Source organism: Sus scrofa, chromosome 4 (genome assembly GCF_000003025.6).
Source record: "Sus scrofa isolate TJ Tabasco breed Duroc chromosome 4, Sscrofa11.1, whole genome shotgun sequence".
NCBI classification, from domain to species: domain Eukaryota; kingdom Metazoa; phylum Chordata; class Mammalia; order Artiodactyla; family Suidae; genus Sus; species Sus scrofa.
In genome coordinates, this window is record NC_010446.5 from 110,922,304 (window position 1) to 110,937,269 (window position 14,966).

At 46.3% G+C, this 14,966-nt stretch overlaps 1 protein-coding gene across 8 annotated transcripts in view; it reads right to left on the reverse strand.

The window, feature by feature from the left end:
- KIAA1324 (KIAA1324 ortholog) overlaps positions 1-14,966 on the reverse strand; it is a 72,323-nt gene that overhangs the window by 40,534 nt on the left and 16,823 nt on the right. For all 8 annotated transcript variants that reach the window (XR_001308467.2, XR_002343534.1, XR_002343533.1 and 5 more), the window contains exon 2: positions 53-173. Coding sequence is in view for 4 of the 8 variants with exons in the window: in XM_013997295.2 (XP_013852749.2) it covers positions 53-173 (121 nt within the window). In the remaining 4 variants the exon portion in view is untranslated. The remainder of the gene's footprint in view (positions 1-52; positions 174-14,966) is intronic.

Genomic DNA, 14,966 nt, shown 5'->3' on the forward strand with positions numbered 1-14,966 from the left:
CTAACTTAGATGGATGGCAGGAGGCTGGAGGCAGAGGGGCAGGGCCGCTTACAGCACTCGGTGCCCTTGACTGGGTCAGGGAGGCTGGTGCACAGGCCTGGGGTGTGTGGCACGGCGACTCTCCACCTGGAACCCGTGCTGTCACACGCAGTGTATTCGTAGTGGTACTCAGACTGCAGGGGAGAGAAGAGTGGGCAAAAGGTGAGTTAGCAGTGGCCAAAGAGTAACAGCTTCCCACCCCCTTCCTGCCACACCCATCATCCTGACACCCACCATCACAGTAACCGGGCCCTAGGACCCCAATGGGGAGCCAGGCAGCATGGAGCCGAAATGACTGCAGTCAAGGACATGAGGAGCTACAGTTATTCGGATCATTCCTTTCCATCGGTCATGGTCTAGTTCCTAGAAATTTTTGACTCCCTTTGCTGTTGTGTATAAATAATGTCCTGATAGGCCAGAGGAAGGTGGGAAGGTAACTAAAGAACAGGCTAGTAACAGGTGGAATATCTCTTGCCCCAAATTTATGAGCAAGGACTGGTCCATAAACAGTTTATGGAGGATTGTCACAGAATTTTTATTTTCCTGATTTCCCTGTGTCCTTTCTTTCTTTCTTTCTTTTTTTTTTTTTTTTTTTTTTTTTTTTTGCCACACCCATGGCTTGCAGAAGTTCCTGGGCCCGAGGTTGAACTCAAGCCACAGCAGCGACAATACCAGGTCCTTAACTGCTAGGCCACCAGGGAACTCCTTGCTGTGTTCTTTATGGGATTTTTTTTTTTTTTTTTGGCCCCAAAAAGTTATGAATTCCCAACTTGAATTTTGTGAAAATGTCATACTTAGCCCAGGCAGGCGATGGCTTCTCATCACATGAGCCTATCCACACCTAATTTCTCTGTGCAATGAAACCTCATAGTTCAGTTGCTTTATCTGAACGAAAGAAAAACTGAGTAGCAACAACAAAGCAACCAAATCAAGTGTGAAATAAAACAAGAGCCACAACAAAAACCATAGAGAACACTATTTGGGAAAAAGGAAACACACTAGATGTGCCAAATACCCTGAAACATTTCTTACTCTTTTAAATCCCATAATCAACAACAGACCACAGAATTAATGTGATTTGGGCTCTGTTTTACAATCGTCACTTACTGAAAACTATATTCAAACCCTAAAGTATTTTGTAGTACTATATCTGTAAGAAAAATAGAATTAGGAGTTCCTATACCCATATGAAGGATGATTGCATAACATGTATACATATATGGAGCTGAGATTAAAACTGAGACAGTTGAAAGTTGGCTCATCTAAGAAAGCATCAGAACCAAAAGGAGAAATCTATTTTTTTTTCCAAAGGGGTAAGTAGCTTGGATTTCATCTCTTCTAAGATACATACTTCTTCCGAATTTTGACACCTGCGAAATCAAGGTGTGGTTTCTAACGGACACAGGAAGCACTGTGTCATGTTTTAAGAGATGGAACTTTTCCTTTCTTTTTATTTATTTATTTATTTATTCATTTGTCTTTTGTCTTTTTGTTGTTGTTGTTGCTATTTCTTGGGCCGCTCCTGGGGCATATGGAGGTTCCCAGGCTAGGGGTCTAATCGGAGCTGTAGCCACCGGCCTACGCCAGAGCCACAGCAACGCGGGATCCGAGCCGCGTCTGCAACCTACACCACAGCTCACGGCAACGCCGGAGTGTTAACCCACTGAGCAAGGGCAGGGACCGAACCCGCAACCTCATGGTTCCTAGTCGGATTCGTTAACCACTGCGCCACGACGGGAACTCCCTTTCTTTTTGATACATAAAAACAGGTGTGTCTTAGAAGCAGTGGTATCTCAGACTTGTGGAAATAGAGTAAACATGGTCTGTAGTTTCAGAAACGTAGGGTGATGAGAGAGCAATTTTAGAGCTCTGTTTTTATTATCCTCTCTTTATTAATATTTACCAAATACAATTGTCTGCCCAGCACTTAGAGATACAAGGTGCTGCCCAGTTTGGCTCAGGACAGCCCCTGGAGCCGGAGGGAGACGATGCCGAAGAGGAGGGGGATTGGGGGAATCGTGAGCCTGACTTTTGCCGAGCAGCTTCAGCTTTAGCTGAGATGTCGGAGTCCTCTAGGAAAGGAAGACCATCTGAGGGGCATTCTTTATGCCCGTGGGCTGCCGTCACTCTGGGTCTAGTTTTCCTCTTAATTCCGCTCTTTATCCTAGGGGACCCTGAGGATAAATAGAGCAACTACACATATAAAAACTCCAGGTCTAAAAATGACACTCTCCAAAGGGTTTTGCCATGAGAAAGGGGGGTAAAACCCACAGCATGTAAATTAAATGGAGAATTGAGTGAAGCAGGCAGAAAGGAGTCGACGTTCTGCAGGTGGACCTAATAATGCCTGTTGTTTGCCTAGTGCATTTATAGCGCCAAACATGATCTCATTTGATCATCAAACTCCCCAGAAGGCGAGCAGAAGCCTCCCCACGGGGTGAAATGGTTTGTCCCAGGTCGCACAGCTGGTAAGTCACTGAGCTAGAACCCAGGCCTTCCCACCAGGAATCCTCCACCCTCTTACATCCTATCAAACTCACACTGACCTGAATCTAACAGCCAAATCTAAAAATGAAATAAGACAGTGTTGGTTGTGGGCCGGCAGCCAGGCTCGCTTTTGAGGTCTGAGGCTGGATGTTAAAATATCCAAACTGAGCAGATCCCGGCAGTCTCCCTGTCTGCATTTGGCCTCTTGGAGACCCAGGGGCCGAGTCTGCTTCTTTGCATCGTCTTTCATTTGATGTCCCTTGGGTCCCGCCCAGGTGGGAGGTTTGCTGGGAAAACAGTGGTTTGAGCCTTAGGAAATTTCCCTTTGAATATGTGCAAATTTACTTGATGTCTCCTGGGGATCTTTACCCCATCCTATGTGGCTGGCTCTGCTGCCGCTATTTCAAATCTGAACTACCCTTCGCGATCTTACCATTCAAGACATAAACTTAGACGGACAATTAAATCCAAGACATCACTGGCAGAGCTCCGCAAGCACATTCAGAGTTCTGTGAACAAGGCACTTCCTCAGTTTACCCAGTCTGCCTTTGAAAGCCTATAGTCTGCAGAATATACAGATTCACAAAGAAGGCACACGAATACATTTAATACATATGTGCAGCTCTCCCCATGTGGCGACATGACACGTATTCAAATGGCAATTTTATTTATTTTTATGGCAGTATAGTTGATTTACAGTGTTGTGTTATCTGCTACACAGCAAAGTGAGTCAGTTACACATATAAACACTTTTCTTTTTAGGGCCGCACCTGCAGCTGGTGGGTGTCGAATCGGAGCTTCAGCTGCCCGCCTATGCCATAACCACGGCAGTGCCGGATCCGAGCTGCATCTGTGACCTACGCCACAGCTGGCAGCAATGCTGGATCTTTAGCCCACTGATTGAGGCCAGGGATTGAACCCACATCCCCATAGAGCCAATGTCAGCGGGCTGACCCACTGAGCCACAAGAGGAACCCCTACACTCTTCTTAAAAATATTTCTTTTCCACTATAGTTTATCATATGATATTGAATATAGTTCTTTGAACTATACAGTAAGAGCTTGCTGTTTATCCCTTCTGTGTGTATCAGCTGATATCTACAAACCCCAACCTCCCAGTCCATCCCTTCCCCATCCCTGCCCCCCACCAGCAACTACAAGTCTGTTCTCTGTGTCTATGAGTTGGTTTCTGTTTTGCAGATAGGTTCATTCATGCCATGTTTTAGATTCCACATAAAAACGATATCATTTGGTATTTGTCTTTCTCTGTCTGACTTACTTCACTTCAGTTTTTCATGCTAGGCAGCGTGCCCAGAACAGGGGTGCATTTTTCCCATGGATGGTAGGTAGGTGGTGAGCACAGACAGAATGATAGAGGTCTAGCACTTGGCATAGGAGGTTTTTCAATCTTCAAAACGTCTTAATGGAGTAGGCACTATTATGTTACCATTTCACAGGTGGGAAAACTGAGGCAGCAAGCGGTGATGTCACTTGCTCAAGGCCACATGCCCAGGAAATTGTCAAGCCGGGACTGGACCCAGGCAACTGAGTCTGGAGCTCATGTTCCAGGCTGCTGGTGTTTGAGGGCAGTCGGTGTGGCCTCCAACCACACAAAGTGTGTCTGAGGCCCAGCACTGGCTCTCCAGCTGCTGAAAACTTGACAAGGAAAGCCAAGGATATAAAAACCTTTGCAGGAGTTCCTGTCTTGGCTCAGCGGAAACGAATCTGACTAGCATCCATGAGGACGGAGGTTCAATCCCTGGCCTCGCTCAGTGGGTTAAGGATCTGGCGTTGCTGTGAATGGTATAGGTCTCAGACATGGCTTGGATCTGGCATTGCTGTAGCTGTGGTGTAGGCCGGCAGCTACAGCTCTGATTCGACCCCTAGCCTGGGAACTTCCATATGCCGCATGTGCAGCCCTAAAAAGACAAAAATAAAATAAAATAAAAATTTAAAAATAAATTAAAATCTTTGCAAAAAGGACCCAAAGGGGAGGAAGTCTGGAGCCGGGTGGAATGAGAAGGCTGAAAAGCACTTTACATCTGGTTGGAGGGCCTCCTGTCCCCCTGTCTTGGACATCTGTTATTTTTGCCTGCCCACCAACCTCAGCGCCCTCCTATGGCAGCAGGACCTCCTTAGGAGGACACATCTCTTTGTAGGGTTGTCAAATGAAGTGGCCAGTTGTCCTCTGCTGTGGCCCGGACACATGGCCCACACGAAGCAAATCAGATGCTCTCCCTGGGCAAGGACCCTTAGCCACGAGGAGGGACCCGAGGTGGGTAGGAACTCGGGGAAGGATGAGGGCAGAAGGTGGGGGACTGGGGGTAAGCCCCTCCTCACCTCTCAGCTCTACCTTGGACTGGGGCTGAGGCTGGTGCCCCCTTCCAACCAAAATCCACAGTGGAAATAAAAATGAAAGTTACACCAAGTGAAATAAGCCAATCACAAATGGACAAATACTTCTGATTCCACTTACAGGAGGCGCCCAGAGAAGCCAAATTCACTGAGAGAGAAAAAGTAGAATAGCCGTTGCCACTGGTGGGGCCCCAAGTGCAGTGTTTCAGTTGAAAGATAAAAAGAAGTCTGCAGGTAGATGGTGATGACGGCAGCGCAGAAACGTGAAGGCGCTTAATGCCTGAACTATATACTTAAACGTGGTTAAGATGGTACATTGTGTGCCTTGTTTCTTTTGCCACATTTTTTTTTAAAGCTATGCTATAGGAACATGCCCAAGCTCTGACTTAATCCTATTAAGTCCCCCAGAGAGTAGAAGCCAGATCATCTGGTAGTCTAAATTTAAGAAAGATTCCCCACATAAGATTATATATGTCATCCGATTGGATGGCCAGATTCAAGAGGGAGGAGCGGAGGAAGGAGTGGACATCCTGACAGTCTCCCTGGAGATACCCACGGCGCTTCCTGATGCTTATGTTTTGCCATTGAAAAGTTTGAAAGGGAGTTCCCGTCATGGCTCAGCAGAAACAAATCTGACCAGCATCCATGAGGACACAGGTTTGATCCCTGGCCTTGCTCAGTGGGTTAAGGCTTCGGTGTGGCCATGAGCTGTAGTGTAGGTCACAGACACAGCTTGGATCTGACATTGCTGTGGCTGTGGTGTAGGCCAGCAGCTATAGCTCTGATTTGACCCCTAGCCTAGGAACCTCCATATGCCGCAGGTACAGCCCTAAAAAGACAAAAAAAAAAAAGTTTGAAAGCACACTGCATTGCAGTTGTACACACAAGTATTAGTACTAAAAATACTTTTTTTTTCAAACATTCTATTCCTTTGGAGTTAAAATGTTTAAACTCTGAAAATACATTGCATTGTAACATTTTATTATATTCTTTCCAAGTTCATTTTCTATACATGCATATGCATTTTCAAAACCAAAATGAAGATCATACAGAATGCAGTTTCTTATCCTGACTTGTTTTTATATTTTAGGTCACAAGCAACGCTCCTGTGTCTTTAAGTTTGCACCAGATTTCTTTAAACATTCTCCTATTGTTGAACATTGCGTTTCGTCCAATTTTTCCTTATTTTAAATAGCACTACAATGAAGCTTTCTGTCTATCTCTGATTATTTTCTTTGGAGAGAGTCCCAGAAGTGAAATTATTAGGGTAAAGGGTATGAGTTTCTTTAAGATTTTTGGTTAGGGAGGGAGATTTCTAAGAGAAAACAAGACATTTCTAAGTCTTATTTCTTCACTTTTTTTTCTTTACTTTTTTATTATGGTAAATTTCAAATATCTATTTTATTTATTTATATTTTGGCCACACCCCCAGGCATGTGGAAGTTCTAACTCAAGCCATGCAATGACAATGCTGGATTCTTAACCAACTGAGCCACCAGGGAACTCCTCAAATATGTATTTAAAAAAGACAGACAAGGAGTTAAGGATCCAGCGTTGTCCCTGCTGTGGCTTGGGTCACTGCTCTGCCTAGGATCCATTCCCTGGCCCAGGAACTTCTGCATGCTGAAGGTGCAGCCAAAAATAAAAGTAAAGTTAAAAAAGATAAAGATATAGGGACCCCCAGGTACCCATCACCGGCTTCCATACACACCAGTTTCTGCCATTCTTGCTCATCTGCCTCTTCTACTCCCCTTGTACTTCTACCCACTCCTCCCCACTCGAAGTTGTTCTTTGCGTATTTTTTTTTTTTTAGAGAATGCACATATATTGAAATGCACAAATCTTAACCTGTTCATTTTGGATAAATGGATACCCTTGAAGAAAACATGGACAGGGCTAAGAATCAACGCCCAGAAGCTGCTGCAGGAAAGGGTAAGCTCTTGCCACTGCCCCCCTACAGACAAAACAAACAGAGCCAAGCAGAGTCTCATATCCTGAGTCTCAGAGTCATCCAGCAAGTGTTGCATAAAGTCACAGACACCAAGGAAGCAGGAGATCAACAACGAGGGTTTGTCTTGGCTGGAACAGGGCTTGTGTCAAGAAACAGGTTCTTAAGTAAACCCGGATGCCACCTAGAGGCCTCGGGGTCTGGAGGAGGCCCCTCTTGCTCTTCCCCCAGCTGCAGGTTCAGCCCTTCTCTCTCCATCCCTGAAAGGCAGATCCTTTGCGGGGAGTGTCAAGATGGGGGCCAGATGCGCCAAGCAAATGCCCGAACTGGTACAGTGGGATCAATAGGTGTTTGTTGACTCAGTTGCGAATGCCTCTTTGCTTGGAAAGCATGTGGCCCAGATGGGAGCAGATCCCATTACACAATCCTGACTGTGACTCGAGACCAGCCCTTTGCTGGCAGGGAGGAGTGAGCGCCACTTAGCACAGAAACTGGAAAACCCCGGTGACATGTGAGAATTTGAACATCAAAGAGTGCCCCCCCTCCCTCCGCCGAGAGACTCTGTCTGCAGCCCCAGTTAGAGGATTTCCTAACCCCCCGTTCTCTGTTCTTTTGGCTTTGGTGCCCCTCACTCAGGTTCGACATTCAGGGGCACAGTGACCTTGACTTTGCAGGATCTTTCCTATTGTTCGCCAGCCGTCAAACTAGAGAGACTCCCTTTTTCTCCCCTTTTCTCCCTCCCTCCTCCCCACCCTCTTAAGACCTCGGACTCAACAGCAGTATCTCCCGGGCCTTAAGGGCCTAAACATACAGCCTTCAACCTCTGGTGCCTACGTCTTTTTTTTTTTTTTTTTTTTTTTTTAATTGCTCAAAAGAAAGCCTACCTCTGTCTGATCATCACAACTGCCTAGAGATCAGGTTGAAAATACAGATTCCTGGAGTTCTCTTGTGGTGCAGGGGTTAAGGATCTGGCATTGCCACTGTAGCAGCTTGGGTCCCTGCTGTGGCTGGGGTTTGATCCCTGGCCTGGGAACATTCACATGCCTCAGTCATGGCCCCCCCCAAACAAACAAAACAAAAAAAGACAAGATTCCTAGGCTCCACCCCCAAGATTCTGATACTTCTCTAGCTCTTTTTCTCCTTCCTCCCTCTTTCAAAACTCGGTCTTCTATGCTTTAAGACCTAAATATTAATCCCATTTGGAAGGAAATCAGAAAAATACATCTCACATAAGACAAGGGTCCTTAATGTAGGATCATGGACCACTTTCCCTATACAACCAATGCAGAATTCTAGGAATATGCATTTTTCTGGGCACAGTTTTCATCAGATTGTCTAAGGAGTCTGTTACCTATCCCCTCACATACAGTAAAATCATGAAAATCTGTAACAATGCATTTGTAATTTTTAAATGGCTTAATATTTTATCCCAGAACAGGAGGCTGCAATATTTTAAACCAGGGGCTTTCAAATCCTGCTCCAGAGTCTATGAGTTTCGAAAGCCAGCCCCTTCAAGGGGAGTCAGGATTCCCCACTGTCACAGAGCAATGTTGTTTTTTGTTTGGTTGGTGGGTTTTTGTCTTTTTAGGGCCGAATTTGCAGCATGTGGAGGTTCCCAGGCCAGGGGTCAAATCGGAGCTGCAGCTGCCGGCCTACACCACAGCCACAGCAAAACAGGATCCGAATCGCATCTGCGACCTACATTCGTTACTGCTGAGCCACTGCAGGAACTCCACAATGTTGTTTTTTAAAATATTTTTAACATGGTTATTCTTCTCAGTCAAGGCTTTATTTGAATCAAAAGCTCTGCACTCAAAAAAAGTTTAACACCAATCTTTACTTGAAAAAGCAAATCACTAAAGGTGAAATTGCAGGCATGAGGCTGACTCACGGGGTCAAGGATGCCTTTTTGGCCTTCCTTTAACCAGTCGACGTGGTCAGTTGTTTCCTCTACCTGCAATCAGTGCTCCCTCTCTCCTGGACGAGGTACCACAGACAGACCCGAGCGGGCGGACCCCTGCTGGATGTCCTCAATCTGTGTGCTGTTGCCTAGCAACAGTGCCAGGAGCCCTGGGGCGCTCAGTGTGAGGGAGTATGGGGAAGCCCTGCCTTATACTGCCCCTTCTTTTAGCATTTTTTATTTTTTAATTTTGCTTTTTAGGGCTGCACCTGCAGCATATGAAATTTCCCAGGCTAGGGGTTGAATTCAAGCTGTCCGCCTACGCCACAGCCACAGCAACACGGGATCTGAGCCGCATCCGTGACCTGCACCACAGCTCACAGCAATGCTGGATCCTTAACCCACTGAGCGAGGCCAAGGATTGAACCCGCATCCTCATGGATATTAGTCAGGTTCATAACCCGCTGAGCCAGGATGCTCCCAGCAGTTTTTATTCTACTCTGGATTTCCTGATTCCATTTTTATCAAAAACAACAGAGATGGTGCTTGGTCTCCCCGGCAGGACCTGCCCTGCTGCTGTGGCCATGGATATATCAAGCAGAGCAGAGAGGGGCCCCCACACCCAGCTGGGGCAGTTGGTGGCACCACACTCTGGGCCAGACAGGCCCCTGACCTTGCTGTCTAACGTGTCTGTCACTTAGGCCGCTTGTCCAGGGTGGCCACAGTCTTGGCCGGAGATCTCTTGGGAGACAGGACTGGTACGGTGATAAGAGCCACCACTTGTGAGCACGTTTGAGCACCCATGTACGGGGCCCTGGACTGGGCACTTTACGTGCATCTTCCTTTAGTCCCTACGGGCCCCGCCCCCATTTATCCCTCCTGCCTGGACCTCCCTGTTTACATTGTAATCCACTCCCCTCAGTCCTGCTGAGCCTCAAGTCCCAAAGATGACTTTTTTTTTTTTTTTTGTCTTTTTGTTGTTGTTGTTGTTGTTGCTATTTCTTGGGCCGCTCCCGCGGCATATGGAGATTCCCAGGCTAGGGGTCGAATCAGAGCTGTAGCCACCAGCCTACGCCAGAGCCACAGCAACGCGGGATCCGAGCCGCGTCTGCAACCTACACCCCAGCTCACGGCAACGCCAGATCGTTAACCTGCTGAGCAAGGGCAGGGATCGAACCCGCAACCTCATGGTTCCTAGTCGGATTCGTTAACCACTGCGCCACGAAGGGAACTCCCAAAAGATGACTTTTTTTCCCCATGGCACGTATCACCTTCAAACATACTTTACAGCTTAGTGATGGAGTTCCCTGGTGGCCTAGTGGTTAAGACCTTGGTGTCATCACTGCTGTGGCTCATGTTCAACCCTTGGCCCAGACCTCTGCATGCCATGAGTGCGGCCAAAAATAAATAAAATATATAACCTCTTCATTGTGTTTATTATCTATTTCTCCCCTTGCCTTTACTCCAGATTAGATGTAAGCTCCAGAAGAACAGGGATCTTTGTTTTTGTTCACTGACTTAGCCAGAGAGCCCAGAAGAGGGCCAGCATACAGCTCAGTAAGCATTTGTTGAGTCATCGAACAGTGGGCAGAAGGCATGACTGGAGAGACGGTGGGGAGCTGTGCAAGGCACTCTGGGTTACAGCCCAAAGACCCAGATGCTCATCTTGCTCTGCCACCCCCAGCTATGACTGTGAACCAGTATTAAAACCCCCATACCTTCCCGTTGTGGCTCATCGGAAACTGAATCTGACAGGCATCCATGAGGATGCAGGTTCGATCCCTGGCCTTGCTCAGTGGGTTAAGGATCCGGGGTTGCCATGAGCTGTGGTGTAGGTGGCAGATGCAGCTCGGATCCCACGTTGCTGTGGCTGTGGCATAGGCTGGCGGCTACAGCTCCGATTCTACCCCTAGCCTGGGAACCTCCATATGCCACGAGTGTGGCCCTAAAAAGATCCAAACAAAAACTCCCGTACTTTGGTTCCTTCCCCTATAGAACAAGGATGATAATACCTGCACCGTCATCCCACACTGAGTGACATCCAACTAACAGGACAATTAGGAGATTAGGTTCAGGACAGCTCTTTGTGAACTGGTTAAAAAAAAGCAGGAGCCGCCAGGTACTGCTGTGGCCCTGCCTGGAGAGGACACATGGGGGGTGCGCCCAGGCCCTTCTCTCCTCTTTCTGGCAATAGGGCAGGAGGAAGGAGCCTGGGGACATTTCTGGCCGAACAGCAATGGCGACAGCAGCAGTTAGATCCTCCTCGGTCCCCCTGATGTTTATCTCCTGCCCTGACTCACCCTCTTCTCTGATTCCAGTCCACTCATACATATGAAACAACATCTGTCCTGTCTCCACTTTGTTCCCCCAGTGCTAATCTCTCTAAGGGGAAGGCTGGCCCCTGACATTGAGGACGCTTGGTAACCACGGCCAGTCCATCAGGGACAGAAGGCTTTTCATATTGCTTGTAAATATCCCTGGGATTGAAATGGCTTTGTAGCCAGGAGATGAAATGCCCCTTTATAAGTTCCAATCCCTTTCTGATAGGTGAGAGTTTGGTGCACACAGCTGTCTACAAGGCAGGGCTTTATGAGATTGTATTTCAAAGATGTGCCTTTCTTGGTTTTTAATGAGATCAAAATGTTCCATTACATGTTCTCACCTGAGATTTTAACTACACATGAAAGAAACAGGCCAACTAGGTCTTGGCCTGTGCAAAGCTCTCCAAGGGCGGCTTGACTTTTGGATGTGTTAGCTGTTTATGATGGAGAACTTGAACCTGGAGGAGAGACTTCTAGCCTAGAGAACCAGGGCAACAGACAAGGCTTCGGTAAACTCCAGTGGAACAAATATATATGAGCAGCTGCAACACCATGATACCCTAGTATGCTTTTTCTCAGACTGGATTTTTTTGTTTTTGTTTTTGTTTTGCTTTTTAGGGCCGAACCCATAGCATATGGAAGTTCCCAGGCTAAGGATCTAATCAGAGTTACAGTGGCCAGCCTACACCACAGCCACAGCCACACCAGATCTGAGCTTCGTCTGTGACCTACACCACAGCTCACGGCAATGCTGCCGGACCATTAACCCACTGAACAAGGCCAGGATCGGACCTGCATTCTCATGGATACTAGTCGGGTTCATTTCCGCAGAGCCACAATGGACTTCCTGAGTCCTCGAATTCTTATTCATTCCCAGGCACTCACCATCTTCCCCACCCCCAGCTCCTGGCAACCACAGATTGTCTTTATGAACTGTCTGCCTTTATGAACTGATCTGTTCTGGACATTTCCTATCAAGGGGATCAGACACTCTGTGGCCTTTTCTATCAGGCTTCTTCTACTTAGCATAGGGTTCATCCATGTCTTAGGTTGTATCAGTATTTAATATTACGGCTCCGGAGTGTTCCATTGTATGGATGTACTGCATTTTACATATCCACTCATTAGCTGATGGACATTTGGGTTGTTTCTATTTTTCTGGCTATTATTAATAATGCTGTAATGAATATTCATGTATAAATTTGTGCGTGAACGTATGGTTTCGAGTCTCTTGGGAATGTACGTGGCAGTGCAAGTGCTGGGTCTCTGCCTAACTTTCGGATGAACTACTAAACTGTCTTCTGCCGTCATCGCACCATTTTACATTCCCACCAGCAGTGTGTGAGGGTCTCAATTTCCCCACATCCACGCCAGCACAGGTTATTATCTGTCTTTATGGCCACACCCGTGGTTCACTTTTATCTCTTAAAAAGAGAATCCTCTGTTTCCATCAGGACCACATCCAGCTGTAGGCTAGAGTTCCCTTGTCTGAGATCACAAGAGCTGATTGTGCTTGTTTCTTCCCAGATCCTTGCTGGGCGACACTGATAGCTAGAAACTATGGCTATGATGGGAGTAGCCACATTGTGGGAATCAGCAAACATAAAAGCAGGGCTCCCTTCACCTCCCTAGACAGCCAGTTGTTAAACATTTACCATCACACCAGTAACAGCATCCACTTACTCTCAACTCCATCGCTTTCTTCGGCTTGTAAATCCACCCTTCTACCTACACATGCTCTAGTTCAATTAAAATCCTAACCTTGGGGAGAGATAAATTAGGAGCTTGAGATTATCATATGCACACTCCTGTATAAAATAGACAATCAGCAAGGATCTACGGTATAGCACAAGGAACTCAATATCCTGTCATAACCTGTAAGGGAAAAGAATCTGATAAAGAATATCTGTATGTATAACTGAATCACTTTGCTCTGCAATTGAAACTAACACAACATTGTAAGTCAACCATACTACAATTAAAAAAAAGGAATACCCAGCCTTTTCCAAGGTTCACTTCAACTCTCTTACACAAAGCTATTTGCAGAGTTTCAATTGCCTTCGTGGACTGATGACTCCAAGTTTCTAACTTGAGCTCAGCCCTTATGCTTGAGCTCCCAATTTGTATCTGTAACTCCCTATGGGGGATTCCTCAGGCACATCAGATCTGCATTTAAAAATAGTTTTCATCATACAATATCACTTACATGCAGAGTCTTTAAAAAGGACACAAATGAACTTATTTGCACAGCAGCAACAGATCCACAGACTTTGAAAACAAACTTAGAGTTACCAAAGGGGACAGGTGGAGGGGAGGGATGGACTAGGGGGTTAGGGTTGGCATATGCACACTGTGGTATATGGAATGATTGGCCAATCGGGACCTGCTGTATAGCCCAGGGAACTCTATCCAATACTCTGAGATATGGGAAAAGAATCTGAAAAAAAAATGGCCATGTGTTTATGTATAACTAAATCCCTGTGGTGTACAGCAGAAATGAGCACAGCCCTGTGAATCGACTATACTTTAAAAAAACTTTTAAAAATGAAAACAAATAAAAATAAAAATAGTTCTCAACTTCTCTCCCCACTGGCATTCTGTATCCACCTGAATGGCACCATCATCCACTTTGCAGTGTATGATGTATCTGCTAACAGCGTCCATGTTTCCATTTTTATAAATGTGTATTTTACAGAAAGGACATTTGAACTGCTTAAATATTTAGTTTTGCTCATTTCTTTAAAATAGTTAATAAATTCTGAACACTTTAAAAAATAGAATATCACTCTCGGAGTTCCCGTCGTGGCTCAGAGGTAACAAACCTGTCTAGTATTCATGAGGATGCGGGGTCAATCCCTGGCCTCTCTCAGTGGGTTAAGGATCTGGCGTTGCCGTGAGCTGTGGTATAGGTCGCAGACGTGGCTCAGATTCCATGTTGCAGTGGCTGTGGTGTAGGCTGGCAGCTGTAGTTCTGAGTCGACCCCTAGCCTGGGAACTTCCATATGCTGTGGGTGTGACAGTAAAAAGACAATAAAATAAAATAAAGATATCACTCTCCACATGGTCCTTTCTCCCCGATATTGACACTGCTCCATTCAGCACCTCTTCAAGCCAGAAACCATGTTTTGACACCTTTCTCTCTTAGGCCCTGTGTGCCATCTAATCAGAGACCTCTCTCTTTTCTACCTCCAAAATACCTCCTGAATCCATCACCCTCTCTCCATCTGCACTGCTACCGATAAACCAACACAGTGACTTCTTGCGTAGAAGAGCCTCTTCATTGGTCTCCCAGGCTTTCCTCCCTCCTCTCCTCCAAGCCACTCTCCAGGCTACAGCCACAGAGATCCATCTGAAGTGCAAACCAGATTGAATCACTGCCCCACTGCAGTCCTCAGAGTTGGCACCAGACTCCCTGCAAGATCTACAAGGGCCTGCAGTCCCTGGCCCATTTACCTCTCCAGTCTTCTCTCTTTATTCCCACTCTATGCCCCCAGCTATAACCCTGAGATGATGCCTACTTTACTTCAAAGTACCTCAAAGCAATTCAACAAGAAAGATTCACTAGGTATATGGTGAGGGCATACAAAAAATATCAAGGCAGTCCTGGCATATCCAGGGACCTCTGTATACAGCTGAATAAGTTGTGCACTGCACATTCCCAGGGAGTGCTATTCACATAGAAGTCCACAGGTACTATCGCAAAAAATACATACAACAAAATAAGCATACTATAAAAAAATATAGATACATAATATCAGGAAGAAAGTGACAGTAAGAAATAAGCTTTAAGAATCTAAAAAAGGGAGTTCCCGTCGTGGCGCAGTGGTTAACGAATCCGACTAGGAACCATGAGGTTTCGGGTTCGGTCCCTGCCCTTGCTCAGTGGGTTGACGATCTGGCGTTGCCGTGAGCTGTA